The sequence below is a fragment of the Oncorhynchus kisutch genome, linkage group LG12 (assembly GCF_002021735.2).
Source record: "Oncorhynchus kisutch isolate 150728-3 linkage group LG12, Okis_V2, whole genome shotgun sequence".
Taxonomy (NCBI): Eukaryota; Metazoa; Chordata; class Actinopteri; order Salmoniformes; family Salmonidae; genus Oncorhynchus; species Oncorhynchus kisutch.
In genome coordinates, this window is record NC_034185.2 from 53,909,343 (window position 1) to 53,933,312 (window position 23,970).

The 23,970-nt window shown below is 41.5% G+C and overlaps 1 protein-coding gene across 2 annotated transcripts; it reads left to right on the forward strand.

Moving 5' to 3' along the window:
• The first annotated feature begins 5,270 nt into the window (after window positions 1-5,270).
• On the forward strand, window positions 5,271-17,643 carry LOC109901266 (uncharacterized). Of its 2 annotated transcripts, none has more exons than XM_020497316.2 (7): window positions 5,271-5,766; window positions 6,178-6,296; window positions 11,253-11,435; window positions 13,972-14,121; window positions 14,408-14,519; window positions 14,737-14,849; window positions 16,358-17,643. In XM_020497316.2, exons 1-7 carry the CDS (start codon window positions 5,484-5,486, stop codon window positions 17,300-17,302), a joined length of 1,905 nt encoding a protein of 634 aa, XP_020352905.2. In that variant the 5' UTR covers window positions 5,271-5,483; the 3' UTR covers window positions 17,303-17,643. The 2 variants fall into 2 exon arrangements, with proteins under 2 accessions (XP_020352905.2, XP_031692419.1); XM_031836559.1 differs by lacking the exon at window positions 16,358-17,643 and adding an exon at window positions 14,960-16,109 and having other exon boundaries at window positions 5,272-5,766.
• Window positions 17,644-23,970: the final 6,327 nt, after the last annotated feature.

Below are 23,970 nucleotides of genomic sequence, written 5' to 3' on the forward strand. Positions count from 1 at the left end.
GTGCTGGCAGTAAGATTGTGTATCAGAAATAGAGCTATTTTTACAGCCCGAATTATGGGCGCAGTAGCCAGTGGTGGCACAAAAGGGATGGGTTTTGATGAATAAAGTTGTAGGTGTGTCGAAGCTATGACCCTGTTTGTCAATAGTTACCACAGCCACAAAGTCAAAATGGCCATGTAGTAAACATTCATTAAAATTAAGGCCAAAAAGCAAAACAAGAAAAATTAAGGTTTAGGCATAAGGTTAGCAGTGTTTAATGTTAGATTTTAATAAGATAAATTGTAGAAGTGTGCAACTGCATCATGCAATTCAGGTCATTTCTACATGTGCTGTTTTTGATTGTCCAGGACCTGAAAAGTCAGCGAATAATTCTAATCAAATTTTTATAAGACAAAACAGGAACTTGTTTTAAATAGTTACAGGCACCATAATTGCTCCCCTTGGGCATATAATATTATAAAAACGAAGGGGGGTTTTACGCACATCCAAACTTTTCACAGGAGCTGGAAAAATATCCAGTATAAAAGAGAAAGGGGGAATGTCAACTCACCTTTACACGGCTCCCAAATATATACACTACCTTTCAAAAGTTTGGTCACTTAGAAATGTCCTTGTTTTTGAAAGAAAAGCAAATTTTTTGGTCCATTAAAATAACATCAAATTGATCAGAAATACAGTGTAGAAATGGTTAATGTTGTAAATGACTATTGTAGCTGGAAACAGCTGATATTTTAAAATGGAATGTCTACAAAGGCCCATTATCAGCAACCATCAGTCCTGTGTTCAAATGGAACATTGTGTTAGCTAATCCAAGTTTATAATTTTAAAAGGCTAATTGATCATTAGAAAACCCTTTTGCAATTACAGTTGAAGTCGGAAGTTTACATACACTTAGGTTGGAGTCATTAAAACTTGTTTTTAAACCACTCCAAAAATGTATTGTTAACAAACTATAGTTTTGGCAAGTAGGTCAGGACATCTACTTTGTGCATGACACAAGTAATTTTTCCAACAATTGTTTACAGAGAGATTATTTCACTGTATCACAATTCCAGTGGGTCAGAAATTTACATACAGTAAGTTGACTGTGCCTTTAAACCTCTTGGAAAATTCCAGAAAATGATTTCATGGCTTTAGAAGCTTCTGATAGGCTAATTGACATAATTTGAGTCAATTGGAGGTGTACCTGTGGATGTATTTCAAGGCCTACCTTCAAACTCAGTGCCTCTTTGCTTTACATCATGGGGAAATCAAAAGAAATCAGCCAAGACCTCAGAAAAAACATTGTGGACCTCCACAAGTCTGGTTAATCCTTGGGAGCAATTTCCAAATGCCTGAAGGTACCACGTTCATCTTTTTTTTTTTATGAATTTATATGTTTTTGGCTAAGTTGTATGTAAACTTCTGACTTCAACTGTATGTTAGCACAGCTGAAAACTGTTGTTCGGTTTAATGAAGCAATGTAACTGGCCTTTAGACTAGTTGAGTATCTGGAGCATCAGCATTTGTGGGTTTGATTACAGGCTCAAAATGGCCAGAAACAAAATTTATTCTGAAACTCGTCAGTCTATTCTTGTTCTGAGAAATTAAAGGCCATTCCATGCCAGAAAATTCAAAGAAACTGAAGATCTCGTACAACGCTGTGTACTACTCCCTTCACAGAACAGCGCAAACAGGCTCTAACCAGAATAGAAAGAGTGGGAGGCCCCAGTGCATAACTGAGCAAGAGGACAAGTACATTAGTGTCTAGTTTGAGAAACAGACGCCTCTCACGTCCTCAACTGGCAGCTTTATTAAATAGTACACTCAAAACACCAGTCTCAACATCAACAGTGAAGAGGCTGACCCCGGGATGCTGGCATTCTAGGCAGGTTTGCAAAGAAAAATTCATATATATATATATATATATTTGTGGCAAAGAAAGGGGTCGAGTGATAAATGGCAGATATGTGAGAGCAGAACTAGTAAACGGGCTCTGCCCAATCACTAAAACGGCCACCCCTGTCAGAACTACAGATCACAAAATGTCCGACCACCCAAACTACAAGTCCCAGAAGCAAGGGGAACCCTCAGAAGGTGGAGCCGACCCACAGATAAAGGGTCAAGAAAAACCAGGAAGAGGGAGAGAGAGTGCTGGAAGGATCTATGAACAATAGAGAAAGAGACAATAGAGATTGGCTGGATTTACCGTGTATGAGCTGGATTGTTTTGGACTTACCTGTTGGCGTTTGGAACTGGACCTACCGAGAACCCGATTCGTGTACCGAACCCTGCTATCCTTGACCTCGCCCACGGCCTGGGTGGACCAGGACGGAGAAACAAACAAACAGGTACTGTCCTGTTCAAAAGAACTCTCATTCTTGGGTGATTTGGTTACAGTTTACCATTTAATTTGTGACAAACGCTCCTAACTTTGAAGAGGTTTGCCACAATATATATACACTGCTCAAAAAAATTAAGGGAACACTTAAACAACACAATGTAACTCCAAGTCAATCACACTTCTGTGAAATCAAACTGTCCACTTAGGAAGCAATACTGATTGACAATGAATTTCACATGTGGTTGTGCAAATGGAATAGACAACAGGTGGAAATTATAGGCAATTAGCAAGACACCCCCAATAAAGGAGTGGTTCTGCAGGTGGTGACCACAGACCACTTCCCCAGTTCCTATACTTCCTGGCTGATGTTTTGGTCACGTTTGAATGCTGGCGGTGCTTTCACTCTAGTGGTAGCATGAGAAGGAGTCTACAACCCACACAAGTGGCTCAGGTAGGGCAGCTCATCCAGGATGGCACATCAATGCGAGCTGTGGCAAGCAGGTTTGCTGTGTCTGTCAGCGTAGTGTCCAGAGCATGGAGGAGCTACCAGGAGACAGGCCAGTACATCAGGAGACGTGGAGGAGGCCGTAGGAGGGCAACAACCCAGCAGCAGGACCGCTACCTCCACCTTTGTGCAAGGAGGAGCAGGAGGAGCACTGCCAGAGCCCTGCAAAATTAACTCCAGCAGGCCACAAATGTGCACGTGTCTGCTCAAACGGTCAGAAACAGACTCCATGAGGGTGGTATGAGGGCCCGACGTCCACAGGTGGGGGTTGTGCTTACAGCCCAACACCGTGCAGGACGTTTGGCATTTGCCAGAGAACACCAAGATTGGCAAATTCACCACTGGCGCCCTGTGCTCTTCACAGATGAAAGCAGGTTCACACTGAGCACGTGACAGAGTCTGGAGACGCCATGGAGAACGTTCTGCTGCCTGCAACATCCTCCAGCATGACCGGTTTGGCGGTAGGTCAGTCATGGTGTGGGGTGGCATTTCTTTGGGGGACCACACAGCCCTCCATGTGCTCGCCAGAGGTAGCCTGACTGCTATTAGGTACCGAGATGAGATCCTCAGATCCCTTGTGAGACCATATGCTGGTGCGGTTGGCCCTGGGTTCCTCCTAATGCAAGACAATGCTAGACCTCATGTGGCTGGAGTGTGTCAGCAGTTCCTGCAAGAGGAAGGCATTGATGCTATGGACTGGCCCGCCCGTTCCCCAGACCTGAATCCAATTAAGCACATCTGGGACATCATGTCTCGCTCCATCCACCAACGCCACGTTGCACCACAGACTGTCCAGGAGTTGGCGGATGCTTTAGTCCAGGTCTGGGAGGAGATCCCTCAGGAGACCATCCGCCACCTCATCAGGAGCATGCCCAGGCGTTGTAGGGAGGTCATACAGGCACGTAGAGGCCACACACACTACTGAGCCTCATTTTGACTTGTTTTAAGGACATTACATCAAAGTTGGATCAGCCTGTAGTGTGGTTTTCCACTTTAATTTTGAGTGTGACTCCAAATCCAGATCTCCATGGGTTGATAAATTTGAGTTCCATTGATAATTTGTGTAATTTTGTTGTCAGCAGAAAGAAGATAAGAATATTTCATTCATTCAGATCTAGGATGTGTTATTTTAGTGTTCACTTAATTTTTGTCAGCAATATATATATATATATATAAGAGAGAGCGATAGAATACTGGTCAAACGTTTTAGAACACCTACTCAAGAGTTTTATTTTTACTATTTTCTACAATAATAGTTAAGACAATACTATTAAATAACACATATGGAATCATGTAACCCAAAAAAGTGTTAAATCAAAATACATGTTATATGAGATGCTTCAAAGCAGCCACCCTTTGCCTTGATGACAGAGTTGCACTCTTCCTAACCTCCTGCCCAATGTATGACCATATTAGAGACACATATTTCCCTCAGATTACACAGATCCACAAAGAATTCGAAAACAAACCCAATTTTGATAAACTCTCATATCTATTGGCACAAGAAAAGGGCAACCAGTGAACAACAAACACCATTGTAAATACAACCCATATTTATGTTAATTAACCCCTTTTTTACTTGAACTATTTGCACATTGTTACAACACTGTATATAGACAATGGCATTTGAATTGTCTAATATTTTGGAACTTCTGTGAGTGTAATATTCACTGTTAATTGTTATTGTTTATTTCACTTTTGTATATGATCCACTTCACTTGCTTTGGCAATGTTAACATATGTTTCCCATACCAATAAAGCCTTTAAATTTAGTTGAGAGAGCTGCAGTAACAATAGCCAAGACAGCCAAAACTAGCTAACTTGTTACAGCCACAATGGTATGTATCATCCCACATAACAGTGCCTGTCTTCACTGGAGTATCCTAGAGAAGTTAAGCTAGGTAGGCTTATTGAGGCACTCTCTTCAACCCCATTCTGTAAACAACTGTTGGTTGCTGGTTGTAGCCCACTCCAACATAAAGCTACACATGTGAAGGCTACTAGTCTTTGCGTGGCGCAGGTCATAACTACATTAAAAAGTTTGTTTCAAATGATTGTCAGATGTTTTAATTAATGATTTTTTTTCTTGCAAAAAAAATTTTGTACTCGCACAACTATTCGCATACTATGGATATTCGAATAACCGTGCACATCCATAATAGTTGTATTTGTGGCTAAAGCATAAATTGGAGAAGCACTTCAAAACCCCACCTTAAACCTTTATCTCAAAGGTTTAAAAAAAAATGCTTGCTATTTCCTTATAGAGGATGAGCTACTTGTGTACATATGTTTAACGACCGGTATATGCCCACACCATTCCAACACACCAAATATGCTTTTTTAACATACATAATTACCATTTTAAGCAGTAGCGTATTTCAAATTACAACACGCATATTTTTATTTATTTAACCACACCCTTTGAGCCATGACGCCTACCAATAATATCCTTTCTCTTCAGTGTAAACGGAAGCGACCTGTGACCAAGAACAGTTTCCACGTTAGCGTTTTTATTTAGACGTGTATTAACCCCCTGGAACTTATCATATGACTGTAACTGCACAGCATCACATACTTACCCCAGATAGTGTTTAATTCGCTTTCGACTTGGTTGATAGATGTTATTTAAGTAAAGCTAGCTAGTAGCTGCTAACAATGGCTAACTGTATGGTTTTTCACACTCAAATTGCCTCCATCATGGAGGTGCTAGCGAATTCAGCCGTTGCAGAGATCTGTAAACTCGTAGACGACGACTATGCAGTGTTTCGTTTGGAAATAACTCAAAGCCAGAAAGAAAACAGGGGATTGAGGAGGAAACTACAGCTCGTGGAACTCAAGGTGGCACGGGAGCGCGCAGAGAGGACAATGCGAGAGCGCGTCCTAGCCAGTCGTCCCAGTAGTGTCAAGATCCTCGACCGATACAGAGGAATGGCAAGAGGTACATTTAGATTTTGTAGAGTGCGGGGGCTGTTGCCGTGTTACCCTCACCACATGTTCAGATGCGTTACCCAGAATCGGGTCTTGGTCAGTTTTTGGTCACTTCCGCTGATTACTTGTCTATCTTACACATTTTTATTTGACCTTCATTTTACCAGGCAGGTCAATTAAGAACGAATTATTCTTGCACAAAGACACAATATAATCGAACAAGATTCTTGATTTACTGAATTTCCTATTGTTATACTCAAGATAATGTGATGCATGGAACATAGTAAATCAATCAATGAATAGTGTATCAAAAAGTTGAGGTGTTTCCTTACATTCTTCCCAATTATAGCTAGTGTGCAATATAACGTTGAGCATTGACAGTACCTAACTTAACCACCCCTTTTTCCTCAATCACTCTCAGGTGAAGGACATCTCACTGGAGGCCACAGGAGCTTTGTGAAGCCAGCGTGGAGAGAGAACCAACCTGTAGCTATAGATGAGGGGAGTGGAGCCTTAATCCAGCAGGTTATCGTGATAGAGGTTAGTGTCATAGTGTGACATAAAAAATTACAGATCATCAAATGTGGCCCGTTTATTTCAGAAAGGCTCCTGTCAGCCACGGGCTCCTGTCAGCCACAGGCTCCTGTCAGCCACGGGCACCTGACTTTTTCTGAAAGAGGGGGTGCAAAAGCTTTCAGGTCTGGGGGACCTCTCCCAAAAAACAATTTTCCTGCAATTCTACTCTGTTTAACAGGGGGAATCCATATTTATGAACAGAACACAACAATTTGTCTTAGGTTTTCCCACTATAAATTAAATTGAAAAAGTGTTTTAATTACTAGAGTACTAATCTTCTCCCTTCCCTGAAAATCCCACCCCTAATAATTAATTGACAGGTCTGAAACCCTAACAAGCCTGTGACTCTCACATGTTCTGCTCCTCCCCTGACAATCCCAGCCACAGTGATCGATTGACAGGCCAAACTGATAATGAAATCGAAAATGGGAGGAATAATATTGTTTTACTCAAAGGATCTACAGGTTAATAAAAAAACATTGTTCAAATGCACATTAAGTTGTCATCTTCTTTTTGTCACAAATAATGCGATCACAATAATGTAGTACAACTGTGTTAACTGATCTTTTAACAATGTTCTTTCTCAATATGGCAGTGTTATCTGGTAGGGCATTGAACAAAAACTGTCAACTTGAAAATGCAAACTAGAGTTTTGCATTTACATTTATTCATTATTTTCACATAAAAAATGATGTTCCAAACGTATTATTAATTTATCATGAAATGCTTTTATTTTTTTGGTCAGCTATATGTCCATAAATTGCGGCCCTGAATCTGCAATAGAAAGAAAAATTTAGCTCCGGTAATATGGGTCATATTTCAACAGTTTGACCCAGAGGAAGGGTCTCCAACCTTTTCTTTCATAAACACTACCTCATACAAAAATACATGTACTCGTATACAGCCTGCATATTTTGTCATTATGTAGGCCTAGATAAAGCAAAGCAGTGCGACAAACAACAGAGTTACACATGGAATAAGCAAGTGTACAGTCAATAACACAATAGAAAAAAAAGTCTATATACAGTGTGTGCAAATGGCATGAGGTGGTAAGGCAATAAATAGGCCATAGTAGCGAAGTAATTACAGTTTAGCAAATTAACACTGGAGTGATAGATGAGCAGATGATGATGTGCAAGTAGAAATACTGGTGTGCAAAAGAGCAGAAAAGTAAATAAAAACAATATGGGGATGAGGTAGGTAGATTGGGTGGGCTATTTATGGGTTAAGATGGGTTAAGTACAGCTGCAGCGATCGGTTAGCTGATGTTTAAAGTTAGTGAGGGAAATATAAGTCTCCAGCTTCAGCGATTGTTTTCAATTTGTTCCAGTCATTGGCAACTAAGAACAGGACTGCATACACAATGTTATTGCGTTTTGGTTCTTAATAAAACCAAATTTTGAACCAAAATCTTTGTACTCTAACAACGATACAACAAAATAGATAATACATTTATATTGCCGGTACCTTTTCATGTTAAACACCAGTGGTGCAACTAGTGCTTTCTAACTGCACTGAACCAAAACCGTGTCACGCCGGAGAGAAGCAAAACTTTAGTGGTCAAAACCATTCATCCTGAGGCAACGGGAGGAGGGGGTGCAAAATGCAATCTGTTAGCCATTATATCATATTTAACATGGACATGAACTACATGACCAAAGGTATGTGGACACCTGCTTGTCGAACATCTCATTCCAAAATCATGGGCATCAATATGGAGTTGGTCCCCCCCCTTTGCCTCTATAACAGCCTCCACTCTTCTAGGAAGGCTTTCCACTAGATGTTGGAACATTGCTACGGTGACTTGCTTCCTTTCAGCCATGATTATTAGTCAAATCAGACACTGATGTTTGGCGATTAGGCCTGGCTCGTAGTTGGCGTTGTAATTCATCCTAAATGTGTTAGATGGGGTTGAGGTTAGGGCTCTCTGCAGGCCAGTCAAGTTCTTCCACACAGATCTCAACAAACCATTTCTGTATGGACCTCACTTTGTGCACGGGGCCATTGTCCTGCTGAAACAGGAAAGGGCATTTCCCAAATTGTTGCCACAAAGCTGGAGGCACAGAATCATCTAGAATGTCATTGTATGCTGTAGGGTTAAGATCTCCCTTCACTGGAACTAAGGGGCCTAGCCCGAACCATGAAAAACAGCCCCACCCCTTTATTCCTCCTCCACTGTTCTCCTGGCATCTGCCAAACACAGATTCATCCACCAGATGGTGAAGCATGATTAATCACTCCAGAGAACGAGTTTCCACTGCTCCAGAGTCCAATGGCCGCAAGCTTTACACCACTCCAGCCGACGCTTGGCATTGTGCATGGGGATCTTAGGCTTGTGTGCAGCTGCTCGGCCATGGAAACCCATTTCATTAAGCTCCTGACAAACAGTTATTGTGATCACGTTGCATCCAGAGGCAGTTTGGAACTCAGTAGTGAGTGTTGGAACCGAGGACAGATGATTTTTATGCGCTACGAGCTTCAGCACTCGGCGGTCCTGTTCTGTGAGCTTGTGTGGCCTACCACTTCGCGGCTGAGCAGTTGTTGCTCCTAGACGTTTCCATGTCACAATATCAGGATTTATAGTTGACTGGGGCAGCAGGGCAGACATTTGACAAACTGACTTGTGGGAAAGGGGGCATCCTATGACGGTGTCATGTTGAAGGTCACAGAGCTCTTCAGTGAGGCCATTCCACTGCCAATGTTTGTTGATGGAGGTTGCATGGCTGTGTGCTCAATTCTATACACCTGTCAGCAAGACTATTGATTTTTTTTTTTTTTAAGTCACTTGAAAGGCATGAGCTCTGCTTAGTTTTTTGTGCATTACACACTTTCAGTCTCTCATTCACAATTTGACAAGCACTTGATAATGCCTCGAATTTCCCGGCGGCATCCCCTTTGTGCCCGTAATGCACCCTAAAAAAATCCATATATTTTGAGGCCGTTGTCCCCTTGGCCCAAAGTGCTGCGTTGTGCCCTTCGCCTCACTCCACAGCACCTCTCACTCACATGGCTCTCCATCACGTGATCGTATCTTTGTCACAGACTACAAATGAAGACCCACACATCGGGGACGCAACTGTGTGCGTTCTTATCCAATTCCGAGGTGCATGTTAAAGATTTTGGAAGATCTGTCCACATTTACTTTGTCAGCCAACAAGATAAATAGGCCAAACGAACAGCAAAAGCACTAGCCTATGTCAATCTACTATCACCAATAGTACAAACGTTGACCTATTCTATTCTGTGCGAGAAATAAATATTCCAAACATAGTCTGGGACAGTTGTGGGATACGATAGATCCCAAATTAATACAACCACCTTTATGCTCCCCCTTATAATTTGGGATCAAATATGCTCTGAAAGCAAACATGTTGACATGAGTACCCTGATATCGGGGAATTTGTGCCATTCTGAAAAAATTGTTAGTTAGCATTAAAAAAACAGTTTTACATTATGTGGCTGATGCAACAGATCAGAACATTTAGCTTAAAATGTTGAATAACTTAGGGTATTTCTTCACAGCCCGCTTGGAGTTTGCCAAAAGGCATCTAAAGACTCGCAGACAATGAGAAACAAGATTTTCTGATCAGATGAAACCAAGATTGAACTCTTTGGCCTGAATGCCAAGCGTCACATCTGGAAGAAAGCGGGCACCATCCCTATGGTGAAGAATGGGGTGTGTTTCAGCGCCAGGGACTGAGAGACTAGTCAGGATCAAGGCAAAGATGAACGGAGCAAAGTACAGAGATCCTTAATGAAAACCTGCTACAGAGTGCTCAGGACCTCAGACTGGGGCGAAGTTTCACCTTCCAACAGGACAACAACCTTAAGCACACAACCAAGACAACACAGGAGTGACTTCGGGACCAGTCTCTGAATATTCTTGAGTGGCCAAGCCAGAGCCCGGACTTGAACCCGATCAAACATCTCTGGAGAGACCTGAAAATAGCTGTCCAGCAACGCTCCCCATCCAACCTGACAGAGCTTAAGAGGATCTGCAGAGAAGAATGGGAGAGACTCAAATACAGGTGTGCCAAGCTTGTAGCTTCATACCCAAGAAGACTTGAGGCAGTAATCGATGCTAAAGGTGCTTCAACAAAGTACAGAGTAAAGGGTCTGAATACATATGTAAATGTGATATTTAAAAAAAAAAAAGTTTAAAAAAAATCATTCTAAACCTGTTTTTGATTTGTCATTATGGGTCTGTTGTGTATAGATTGATGAGGGGGGGAAACTATTTAATCAATTTTAGAATAAGTCTTGTAACCTAACAACATGTGGAAAATCTCAAGGGGTCTGAATACTTTCTGAAGGCACTGTATGTGTGAAATTTGTTTTGATTTAGAATGGACCATTATCATGCACCTGTCTCGAAACGGGGGCAGCTGAAAAAATACATGTCATCTATGCACTTAAATAGTGCTTTTCCCTTGGTTAATTTTCATGCTAGCAAGGTAGGCTGTTGTAAAGATAAGCAATGTGCCTAATATTAGGAAAGTTGAGAAGTAAATATTGTAGGCCTAGCCTATAGAAAGCTGATGGGATCCTCCTCTATTAAAGAGGCCATCACTCTGTTTTATTTCACACAATTTCATAGCTTATGGAAATGTTGCACAACATGAGCTCATGGGTTCTCATGAAGTATTTGAAGTATGAAGTATTTGATTAAATTTTTGATTACATTTGCACTAATCAGAGTGATTAGAGGGACAATAGAGTGCTGAGTACCAGGCAGTTAGCAAGTTTAGTAGGCTACTAAAGACCATCAGCAGCATTAGAGCTTGGAGAAGCCTATTTGACTGCCTTTATGACTTGTGACCGCCGGTGTGGCAGTAATACGGTCACCGCAACAGCCCAACTTGTGAGACTTCCCTACGTCATTGTTATTGAATTCAGTAACCTCCTCTCTTTTTGTGTCAGTCAGCAGATGCAGAGGCTCCAGGTCCTGGGGTCAAGCATGAGAGGACAGAAGGAGAGGAGGACCCACGGCACAGTAGAGACATCCAGACTGAAGCAACGGCTGGAGTGGCGCCCCCTGTAGCAAAGGAGGACATCGCAACTGCCTCCACGCCCCAGGCCAAGACTCAACCCAGCATCACGGAGGTCAGTGGAACTCCAAACGCCATCATCAAGTCAGAGACTTTAACTGTAACACAGAGTCTCTTACACACAGGATCTGACCACAGATCAGACCCAGGGAGACTGGTCTGTCTTCCTGCTCCTGCCTCGGAATACTTACCGGTATTTCACCAAAGGCAGAGGGTGGTTCATTCCCATGGAGATGGTGATGGTGACTCGTTAGAAACTGCCGGTGATGATCCGTCTTGTTCTTACGCTACAGAGATGGACCCTGAAAACATGCCCTTTGGTTTAGAGACCCAGACTGATCTGTCTAGAGGGGACTGGAACCGGTACAGTAGTAGTGTATACACTGAAAGGTGCCTAGATAAGAAAGGGGAGGTTATAGTGGTGGATGAGGTGACTGTGAAAGTGGAGGGCGACGCTCCTCCCACATTGAATGCAGATCGTCACCTAGGAGATGGACACTCCCAGGGCAGAGATTTCTTAGATTACAGGGGATGCTTAGAGACAAATACAAATTTTGTGACCCACTCCCCTTTACACAGGTTCTGGGATCGTGACTCCGTGTCAACGTCGATGGCATCTTCTGATGTACTTTTAGATCAGGTATTGAACTCAAATGACGAGGCTAGAGCCCAGACTCAGGGAGGGGGAGCAACATCAGGCAATAGTAAAGAGAAACTGTTCCTCTGCATGTTCTGTAACAAAGGCTTCAGCTGCCCCCAGAATTTGGAGATCCACCAGAGGGTCCACACAGGGAAGAAACTCTTCAGCTGTACCCAGTGTCACATGCACTTTGACCAGGCTGGCAACCTAAAGATCCACCAGAGGGTTCACACAGGAGAGAAGCCCTTCAGCTGTACCCAGTGTCACATGCACTTCGCTGAGGCTGGCAGCCTGAAGAGGCACCAGAGGGTCCACACAGGGGAGAAATTATTCAGCTGTACCCATTGTCATATGCGCTTCGCCCAGGCTGGCAACCTGAAGAGGCACCAGAGGGTCCACACAGGGGAGAAATCATACAGCTGCCCCCAGTGTGAGAAGAGGTTCTCCCGCCAACACCAGCTGAAGATGCACCTAAAGGTCCACACGTGAGAGAGGCTGTTTGCCTGTACTCATTGCGGAATGAGGTTCTCAGAGAGGAGCTTCCTCAGGATGCACCAGCAGAAAAACCTTTCCACTCCATAAAATGGAAAGCAACCATCCCACTCAATAGCTTTTGACATTGAGTTCAAACCCTGTAGTAAAGACAGAGATTAATTGTCATTGTTGTCAGCAGAAAATATCCACAGATGCATTTGGAATAATGAGAGTAACAGATTTCAGTGTTGGATATTCCTGGGTAAAATATTGCATCCAGACATTGTGTGATACAAGGCATATATACTGAACAAAAATATAAACGCAACGTATAAAGTTTATGTTTTATGAGCTGAAATGTTGTGCACACATTTGTTTACATCCCTGTTAGTGGGCATTTCTCCTTTGCCAAGATAATCCATCCACTTGGCAGGTGTGGCATATCAAGAAGCTGATTAAACAGCATGATCATTACACATGTGCACCTTGTGCTGGGGACAATAAAAGGCCACTCTAATCTGTGCAGTTTTGTCACACAACACAATGCCACAGATGTTGAGGTAGCATGCAATTGGCATGCTGATTGCAGGAATGTCCATTGCCAGATAATTGAATGTTCATTTCTCTACCATAAGCTGTCTCGAACGTCGTTTTAGAGAATTTGGCAGTACAACTGGCCTCACAACCGCAGCCCATGTGTAACCACGCCAGCCCAGGACCTCCACATCCGTCTAATTCACCTGCGGGATCGTCTGAGACAGGCCATTCATTTGAAATCCATAGATAGGGCCTAATAAATGTATTTCAATTGACTGATTTCCTTATGAACTGTAACTCAGTGAAATCTTTGAAATAGTTGCATGGTGCGTTTTATATTTTTGTCTCTTACATATTGTGTTTTGCATTGTACTGCCTATATGATGTTCACAAATGCCTGTTTCATTACTTCCGTTCAGCTACTTTCTTTTTTTCCCCCAAGACACTTTTAATGAGAAAATGTATGTAGTTTATCAAGTTCATGCAGATTTATTGTTTGAGACATACATGTATGTGGGATTTTGATATGGATGTTTAATAAACACAATGGAACTTTTCATTCTAAGACTTTCATTGAGACTCTCTTTAGTATACATCACATCTGATCTCACCCTGTTCTGTATACACCAAACAGCACTTTATAACCAATATACACTTAGTGTGTGGGTATGTGTAAGTATATTTACTAACAAACACCTACTGTACATGTCAAAATAGTTTAGTCGGGTTTGACTGATGACTTTTAACGGACAAATTTGAACTACAACATATTTATGCCCATTATGATGGGTTTAACAACGTTGAAGTCATTCTGTAACTACATTATAGGACTCAAACATAGTGGGTATGGGTAAACACTCCATGTTGAACGTGTTTGTTATCTGTGTGTACATACCTGAGGGGGTGTATGTCTGTAATCTGTATCACCTGTCTCTTCCAGGAGGAGGAGGGTCCAGAGGTGCTGATGATGAAGGAGGAGGGTCTGGGGAACCCCGAGGGGACCATGGTCATTGAGGACAACCAGATTACACCTCCTGAACCCACAGAGGAACCAGCTGAGCAGCACAGGACCACATACAGTCTCACTGAGGTGAGCCCACTGAACTACGGTCTGAATGGTTTTAGTTCAGGGCCGTATCCACAAAGCCTCTCAGAGTTGGAGTACTGATCTAGGATCAGGTTAGCTTTTTAAATCATAATGAATAAGATTATATGGAAAGATATTCGATCAGCACGTTTGCATAGTATAAAATCAACTAACATGTTTGCATAGTACTCATAGCAATCCCTCATTGCCCAACCAGAAGATGCTCCATAGCAGGGTGCTCATATCAGATTTCTTGATTCAACATCCTCTCACTCTGTATCTCTTACAGTCAGTAGACATGGAGGATGGGAAGCCTGATCTGCTGATAGTCAAAGAGGAGACAATTGAGGATGAACCAGACAGCATTGATCTGCTGAGTGGACTAAAGATGGGGGAGCAAGGTAAGGGAGAAATATATATAGCCTACATACAGTAATAGATCTTCAATGGGAATAGTGATGCACCTGGTTATCATTTCTTCATTCACAAAATGAAATCAATACAACTTATATTTACATACAAAAACACATTAATGTATGAACTTCACCAGGTAATTGGTAATTCATAGGTAGAGTTTTGATGTTTGTAAAGTCTCTATTTTGTAACCTCTTCCTGCAGGTGGTTGGCTGGAGGCTAACAGAGGAGACTGGGTGGCCATTTTGGATTCTCAGACCAGTGCAGCCAAGGGCAACATCACTGAGCAGGCCAGGACCAGAGGTGACATAGTGGAGGTCAGTGGATGGGACATCTTCAACTGTGGGCTGGGGAACAACATTGTTAACCACAAACAGAAACAAACAGTCGAACACAAAACAACTGAACTTAGTCTCCATGACAACAGGCTGGCTGTGACCAGGGAAAGGTGTAGATTCGGTCCACGGGGAAACGGAGGTGTCCGTATGCGGCTGAAGAGAACAGACAGACAGCGATGATCCGTCCTGCTCCTATAGTTGTGATTCAGAGAGACTGATGACGCCTCAGGTTAACCCCCTAACAGGTGCTGCCTTCAGCCTGTCTTCTATAGGATCTATCAACTGGAACATGGACCCTGCGACAACACAAACACTCCCTGGACTTCATCCTCCTCACACCATCCTAATGTTAAACAAGACCTCACACAATGCCAGTGCCTCAACAGTAAATGGCTACACAATCCCATTGACAAATGACAGTAGTAGTAACGCTATCAGCAGATCCGGTGGCAAAGAGAAGCACTTCCCGTGTTCATTCTGTGGGAAAGCCTTCAGTTTCCCCAAACAGGTGGAGATCCACCAGAGGATGCACACAGGGGAGAAACCTTTTGATTGCCACCAGTGTGAGAAGAGGTTCTCCCACCAGCACCACCTGAAGAGGCACCAGAGGGTCCACACAGGGGAGAAATCCTAAAGCTGACCCCAGTTTGAGAAGAGGTTGCCAGGACCAGCTGAAGATGCACCTGAAGGTCCACACGGGAGAGAGCCTGTACGCCTGTTCGCACTGCAAGAAGAGATTCTCCGAGAGGAGCTACCTCTGGATACACCAGTAGAAAACGCACAGGGCCCATGTATAGAGTGTAGTGACATGTAATGTAGTGTTAGTTTGATGTTAATTCTGTTGGTTTTGAATGTTCTAGGGAACTGGATGAGGTGAACTGAGGAAAGAATGAGTGATGAGGCAGAGTAGATGATATGGTGATTGTTGGTGTGATGGTGTCTGTAAAAATGAGTCACTGATGAAGTGACAACTATGTCTTGTAGTTTGATAATGATGAAATGATTGTGCCTTAATTCATGTTTACTTCACATAAACTAGTGAACTGTGTGTAACGTTTAACCTTTTCCAAAGTATTCTAAAATACATTTGATCAAATCGGGGGTACCAGATTTACCGAAAGGGTAACCATAGTGAGAAAAGGTATTGTACTTGTCACATATCGTTTTGTGCAATAAAAGTACTTTACTTCAGGTTATGTGAGTGTATAACCATTTTAATGAAATGAAATACAAAAATGACTGCTGACCCCCTTGTTATCATTGTATCATCCTTCTCAGTCGAACCAAAACATATTTAATTCTTGAATCAACACACGGAAAGGTTTTTATAATACACTCCAATGGCTCCATATTGTTAGGTACTTGAATCAAAGTGTTAGAGATGTGTTTGACTTTGGTTAACATTTTATAAAGTCATGTTTCTGTGTGTACAGCAAAGAGTTTCTTATATAAAGCTTTATGCTTTTCTGTTCAATGTGTGTTTACAGTCTGCAGTCCATGAGGACCTGCTGATATCCGGTGTTGCTAGAGGGAGAGACTGGACCTCTGAAGCGGCTGGTCACAAACCCTGGCCCCGGATCAGAACCCTGGATCAGGAGCCGTCGCTCTTCCTTCCCGAGTCGGAACCAGGACCAAACCACGAGGGACAGAGACTCCAGCACCACGCAGAACACAACCAGTGGACAGGTGGACTGAACAACCTCAGTCCTGGTGGTTATCAGAGAGACAGAGGCTCCAGCCAGGGATCCAGTCTGCAGCCCAGACCCTTCTCTTCACAGTCTCAGTGCAGGGATGGATCAGGGCCTGGGCCTGATAGAGATAGACCCTCCTGTTCCTATGATACAAACACCACAGTATCCATGATAAACAGAGCAGGTCACCCTGGGCTTCAGCCTTCACAGAGAGTGGTGGGAGACCCATCTGGTGGGAGTCTAACAGGAAGTCTGTCTTCTCCTTCAGGGTCTTGTCTAATGCCTGGTGACTGGGTTCATAGAAAGCCTGGGCCTGGGTCTAGCCTTCCTCATCTACCTCATGGTTACCCCACCAATACAGACCGGGTCAGGATTGGCATTCACCACGAGAGTTACCTAGCCTATAACACAGCACACAATCCCAACAACACTCATCAAACAATGGCTAGAGGTCAAGGAGGGAGCTCAAATTCTAACCACTTGAGGGTGGTGGCTCCTGCTTCTACCTCCTCTGGTGTCATTGAGTCACAACGTGGGAGGCCGAGCATTAGGTCGGACGCCGACAAGCCGTACGCCTGCCCCACCTGTGGAAAGCGCTTCGCTGAGGCAAACTATGTGAAGAGGCACCAGACAGTTCACACCAATGAGAGGCCCTTCAAGTGCAAACTATGTTACAAGAGCTTCTCCTTCCTGACTAACCTGATCAGACATAGGAGTGTCCACAAAGGGGAGAAATCATAGCAGTGTGGCTTGAGATGTACACAGGGGATATCTGGGAACTATTCTTAAGCTGACATACTGAATTATAATTATCATGTGAAGTGTCTCAGTTGAGCATCTGAGTATGCTCACCATCTCTGATACAGACTTGTTGTTTGGTGTGCAGGCATAGCCAAAATAGTCATTTTATTGAAGTGTAACCATATCTCCCCTCTGAATTTGGTTTTGTCTATATTCTATACCCTCTTTTTTTATAATATATTTATAACACCTAATGTTATTGGGCATAATCAGGTGTTACCTGTTCCTTTATGTACTGAAACAATGTGATCAAAACTGTTAATACATTTTGAACCATGTTGTCCTGCACGATTTTTTTACACCTGTCAGCAACGGGTGTGGCTGAAATAGATGATAATTTGAAGGAGTGTCCACACATACACACATATGTATGTGTATACATACACTATATATATATATATATATATGTGTTGACTTTTTACTTACTTGGTTGTTATATAGTATTATAAACTGGGTGGTTCGAGCCCTGAATGCTGATTAGCTGACAGTCGTGGTATATCAGACCATATACCACGGTTATGTCAAAACATTTCTTTTTACTGCTCTAATTACGTTGGTAACTAGTTTATAATAGCAATAACACACCTTGGAGGTTTGTGGTATATCGCCAATATACCACAGCACTCTTTGTATCGTGCTTAAGAACAGCCCTTATGTTGCGTTTGTAACCAAGTGGGAATTTACCACATACGACTGAGAAAATCAATTTGAGCTGGTAACTACTGATAATTACTAGTCTATCATCATGAGTTCCCACTTCCCCCACATGCTGACCTCTGACATCAACTACTAAGGAAATTACCTCGGTAATAGCATTCTGGGCTGGTAAATGCAAAACATTATTTATAAAAAGCAATCTATTAATATGGGTTTTCAACACTATAATTTGTTTACAAGCATGATAGATGTACTTTATAGTTTACACAGCTTGTTGGCCATTAGCCAATCTGCCTTCCTCAACGAGTTCAAAGCACGTGAATGCATCAAACTGATCTTTACGACTTTACAACTGGTAAATTCCCACCTCCCACTTATTTATGAACACAGAATTAGTCATGGTATATTGACCATATACCACACCCCTCGGGCATTATTGCTTAATTAAAATTGGCCTTAGTTTCCTTGGCTTCCTTCGATCTAAGCCAACCATCTCAGCAATTATTTGTAATTTACTGTAATTTTTCCACCACTGGAAATGACCACCAGTACAGAGTAGGGTCTTTAGAATCTACACTGAGTTTACAAAACATTAAGAACACCTTCCTAATGTTGAGTTGCACCCTCCCCCTTTTGCCTTCAGAACAGTTTCAATGGAATCTACAAGGTGTCAAAAGTGTTCCACAGGGATGCTGGCCTATGTTGACTTCAATGCTTCTAACAGTTGTGTTAAGTTGGCTGAATGTCCTTTGGGTGCTGCACTATTCTTGATATACATGGGAAACTGGCACCTACTACCATACCCTGTTCAAAGGGACTTAAATATGGCACACATACACAATCCATATCTACATTTTCTCAAAGCTTAAAAAAAATTATTTTTACCCGTCTCCTCTCCTTCATTCATCTACACTGGTTGAAATGGATTTAAGAAGTGACAGCAGCAAGGGATCATAGAATGACCAGGTGAAAACGATGTCATATACACCCAGTCATGTCATGTATACGGAGTGTATATATGGTGCTATTTAATGGAGGTCTCTGGTCTAAATAGTCAGCAACACATTCTACTCTTGCATTGGGGGCTATGGAGTGGATGGAGTAGAAAGTGTTGCTGAGTATTTAGACCAGAGTCCACCATTAAATAACACCGTATATATATATTCTACAGACCCTACTGAGTAATCCCAACCCTCTTTTACATCGGCACCTCGAATAGTTCTCTCTATAAGCCCATATGTATTTTACAATATATTGTATCAGGGGGGATTTATTTGACTGTATTTTGAAACCAACATTTAATGCAAATGTCACTTAAATATGAAAAATATGGACAATCATGTTTCATATATCATGAATAAATAAAAGGTCATTACACTTCTACTATTATGTGGGGGACTTTTATTTTATCATTTTCAGAATTTCCGTGACCTGGAAGTACTTTTTCCCATTTTATTCAAGACTGCTGAGCGTCACCAACAGCAGCTTTGCATAGTGCAAAAATAGTTTACTACATAGGGGATAATCTTAACTAAAGATAATTACTACTTTAATTAAGATTTTAAAAATCCTATAAGGTCGAGCACATTGAAAAATGGTTGTAGCTTAAGTGAATTAATGTAAAGAACATAATAGCCTACTGGTAAAAAATGTACAATGACAATATAGAAAAATAAATAATTATTTTGCTGGTATGATTGTTAATTTACTGGTGCAATTGTTTAAGGGTGCAATTTTGAAATGTAGAGTTTAAGAAAAGTATTCATGTATTTCTGTTGTATTTCACAAACAAATTGCACTGTACAGGAAAAGCAATGCCCATAAAAGCAGGGTCCAGTCTATTCACTAGATCCTGATAACTGTTGATAGGCTATAGGCATAATTGGGGTTATACTAACCTATAGCAGCATCGGCATACTTGGGTACTGCCTCAAAAAAATAAAAAATAATTGTTGTCTAGCCAAAACGCTTGACCTGATGCATGTTTTGACACATGAGGCTGGCCTTGGGCTGATTTAAATGTAAAGTCTGCAGCCTGCTCATCATCATTAGGGGAATGTAGGTCATTTACAGGTATGCCAGTCAGTTAATTAACACCCCTTCTATTGGTCACATTGTTTCTATTGTTTATTTGAAGGAGTTAGCAGCTTACCAAATCACCTGCTTATGCTAGTAGGAATTCTGCACCTAAATTATAGTGCAAGCCAAGAGTACAAGTCTGGTATAGAATGGTGTTTTATTTCACACTGGTGTCAAACAAAGACTAAGCTAAATTTGTTCATTCATTGTTCTGTTATTTGGACATGAATTAGTCAGTCAGCAGAGAGTTAAAGTGCCAGTACAAAAGTGCAGATCTGTGATTTATACTGAACCAACATGAGTACACTGATCTCATAGCTTTAGAGTGAAAAAAAAGGGGGGGGGGGCTTGCCTGCCTGCCTGCCTGCCTGTTTTACATGTTATTTTGGAATTAATACCGGTCACATATCAGTTTGCAAACAATGTCAAAAAATATATAGAATTGAGTCAATAAAGCCGTATACAAACATGGACCCTTTTTTGTGTTCTCAAGTAAGGGAGCTCCAAAATGCAAGTGTTTCAGTGTGGTGGTGGGGCATTGCGCCGTGATTGGCTCAGTGTTCTGTCACTCATGGGGACACTAAATCACCGCCAAGTCTAAGGGTAGAGCTCGAAAATTTTAGCCCTATGGGTGCTGCCATAGACTTACATTAGAAGTGCCCATCCAAGAATGCTCAAGGTCATTGGCCACAGATAAAATGATGTCAAATCACGTTATCTACAGTAGCTTTGATTGGACTGATCATCATGAATCAAGTCGACAATCTACCGGCAAATCCTTTTTCTTTTAACTTCTTTTTAAAAATTATTATTGAATATCCCGAAACCTACAATGTCCATTTTGATGGCCATAACGAATAGATATTGTGACAGCGGACACCCTTGTTTAACCCCTCTTGACAATTCAAAACTCTGAGAAGTAGCCGTTATATTGCTATACATTATTTTTACCCATTTTATAAGAGAATCACCGAAATTGAAAAAATTCCAGGCATTTATAAATTAAATCCAGTCTTACTTTATCAAATACCTTTTCAAAATCTGCTATAAATACCAGGCCTGGCTTCTTAGATGTTTCATGATGTTCTATTATTTCTAGTAGTTGTCATATTATCTCCAATGTATCGTCCATGTAAAAAACCTGTCTAATCAGGATGAACAATACCTGGTAAAACCCTTTTAATTCTTAGTGCTATGCATTTCACTAGTATTTTTGCATCACAACTGTAAGGCTTCTGTGTGTAGCTGGTGCAGAGGAGTCAGGCGCAGGACAGCAGAGATGAGTAATAAAAGTAATATTACTCAAATAATCACAATACATTAAGTAAATACAAAGCCCACACACAGGACCGAAATACATCAATCACTCAAACAAACAAACACGGGGGAACAGAGGGTTAAATAATGAACAGGTAATTGGGGAATTGAAACCAGGTGTGTAAGACAAAGACAAAAGAAATGCAAAATGAAAAGTGGATTGGCGATGGCTAGAAGGCCGGTGACGTCGACCGCCGCCCGAACAAGGAGAGGGACCGACTTCGGCGGAAGTCGTGACAACAACATTGAAGTGTAAGGGGCCTACATTTTTTTTTTATTATTTTTTTTTTAGATATACTGGGTTTTCATATTTGCCATCTGGGTCTTGTTTTAATAATAGACCTTCCTGCTGAGTACCTGACCGACTACCATTTCTATAAGAGTAGTTAAAGCAATCTAACAATGGATATTTTAGTATATCAAAAGAGACTTGATATACCTCTACCGGTAGGCCATCAAGCCCTGGGGTTTTTCCAGACTGAAAGGATTTAATAGCCTCAAAAGTTCTTCCTCTGTAATTTGGCCTTCGCACAGATCTTTCTGTATATTTTAATGTCGCATTCTGTCTCCTTTTCAATCCTTGTCATATGAAGAGAAATAATGAAGAGAAATTATAGATAAAACCTATCGATCCTCATCGGCCATTGGACATAAACATTACACATCAAGTTGGAAATCGCAAATTTAACAAAGAGTGGTTTGGAAGGAATCAGTGGCTAACTGCAAGCATTGCAAAGCAATCATTAGCCTGCTATGCAGTGGAGTGGCTGTATGGTCCCAAGTCTAATATTAACGTCTCTTTTCCTGGTTTAAAATTCTAAACATTCAACATTGGCCATGCTGTCAATGAAGCATGATTTGTGCCGCGCTCAAAACAACTGTTAACTCAGGAACTGAAAAACTCGGACTTTAGTGAGTTCAAGACAACTGGGAACTTGGGAAAAAACGAGCTACGACTGGGAATATACATTTTGAACTTTCATCCTACTCGGAATTGTAAATAGTGAACTCTGGCCTCTTTCTAGGGCAACGACCTGAAGATCACTGACGTCATCATGATTGAACTTTTTTTCCCAGTTGTCTTGAAAGCACCATAAATCCAGAGAATGGCAGACTTTGATGACAAAGTTTGATGACAAAATTTGCCCACGAAGGACCACCGTGCCACCTTCCTGTTCAAGTGAGCACAACACAACAAGGTGAGTCCAAAAATGTATTGTATGCTGCTGCATAAATTATCTAATATGCCAGGGAGATATGTATACTGTAGCCAAGGAAGTAATACTAAATGTATGTTGTGTAGTAACCCATGTGCCTCACCCTAATAATTTGGTCTATTTTCACCTCTTAATTTCACCTACTGTTCTGACTTGGTGGTGCATATGTAGCCTATAACCTGTTTTTGAGAAATGTAATCTTTGAATATTGTAAGAACTTTCATTGTCTGCTTATATGCCCCCTTTATTCATCCTACGGTTCTGACTTGGTGTACAGGGAGAACACTAAGAACGGCCCATGTTCTGAATTCTGTCACTGTACATTTCAAAGCGCTGAACAAAGTTACATTGACTACGTCCGTACTAGCTCACTCATTAATGTCTTAATCGAAATTACGGATTTCCTCTTATCCGCTTGTCTTCACCTTATGCCATAGTTTGTACATCTCAATTACATCTCAAATTTCAACTATGTTTTTTTAAAAGGCAGTAAATGAGGCTGAATTAACAGTTTTGCTGCCAGACAAGGCTCAGCTGATAGCCAGGTGTAGCAGTGGTAAGGTGTTGTGACAGCTTTATGTAGTCTCTAACAGTTTGTGGGCACCGTTTGTCACCGTTATAGTGCAATTAATGTATTGTTTAGTGTTGTGTTGTGGCTTTGCTGGTATGCATCTGTCATGTCTTTGGCTATGCCGGATTAAGTGATATGACATGCTATTCTATAAAATAATTAATACTAATATCACCTGATTGAGCTAATCATGTAAATGTAATTAACTAGAGAGTCGGACACCACAAAATAATATTTATAGAGCTGTTATCTTCCGAATAAACTTAAAGACCTAGTAATATTTTACATCAATAGCAGTCAATATCAACCGTCACCTTAATTCAGTCTCATCTGAAAGTTGTAAATTATTTTATCTGCACGAACCCTGGCTAACAAGTTGAATCAGCAATACAAAAATTGGGTTTTATTATTTATTTGCTAAATACCTAACTAATCACACAGAATTATACATACACACAATTAATCATAACTTGATTACAAATTGCTTCATAAAGGAAAACGTCCCTAGCGGGCGGAACAGATATGACAGCTTGTTACACAAAGGAAAAGAGGCTGGGTTTGAGTGAAGGAGCGGGAAGACTGAGGAACAAAGGGAAGAAGCTGGGCTATCGTAAATACAGTATCTTATGCATTCTAAATTACCGCCCATTTGGAAAAGGAAAATGCAATAAATATTTACTCTGAGCTGCGCTTCAGTAGGTTGGTGGTAGATGGAAGGCCGTGTTGCCAAACCGAGTTTTGTCCTTTGAAGAATGTCTCTGGTGGTC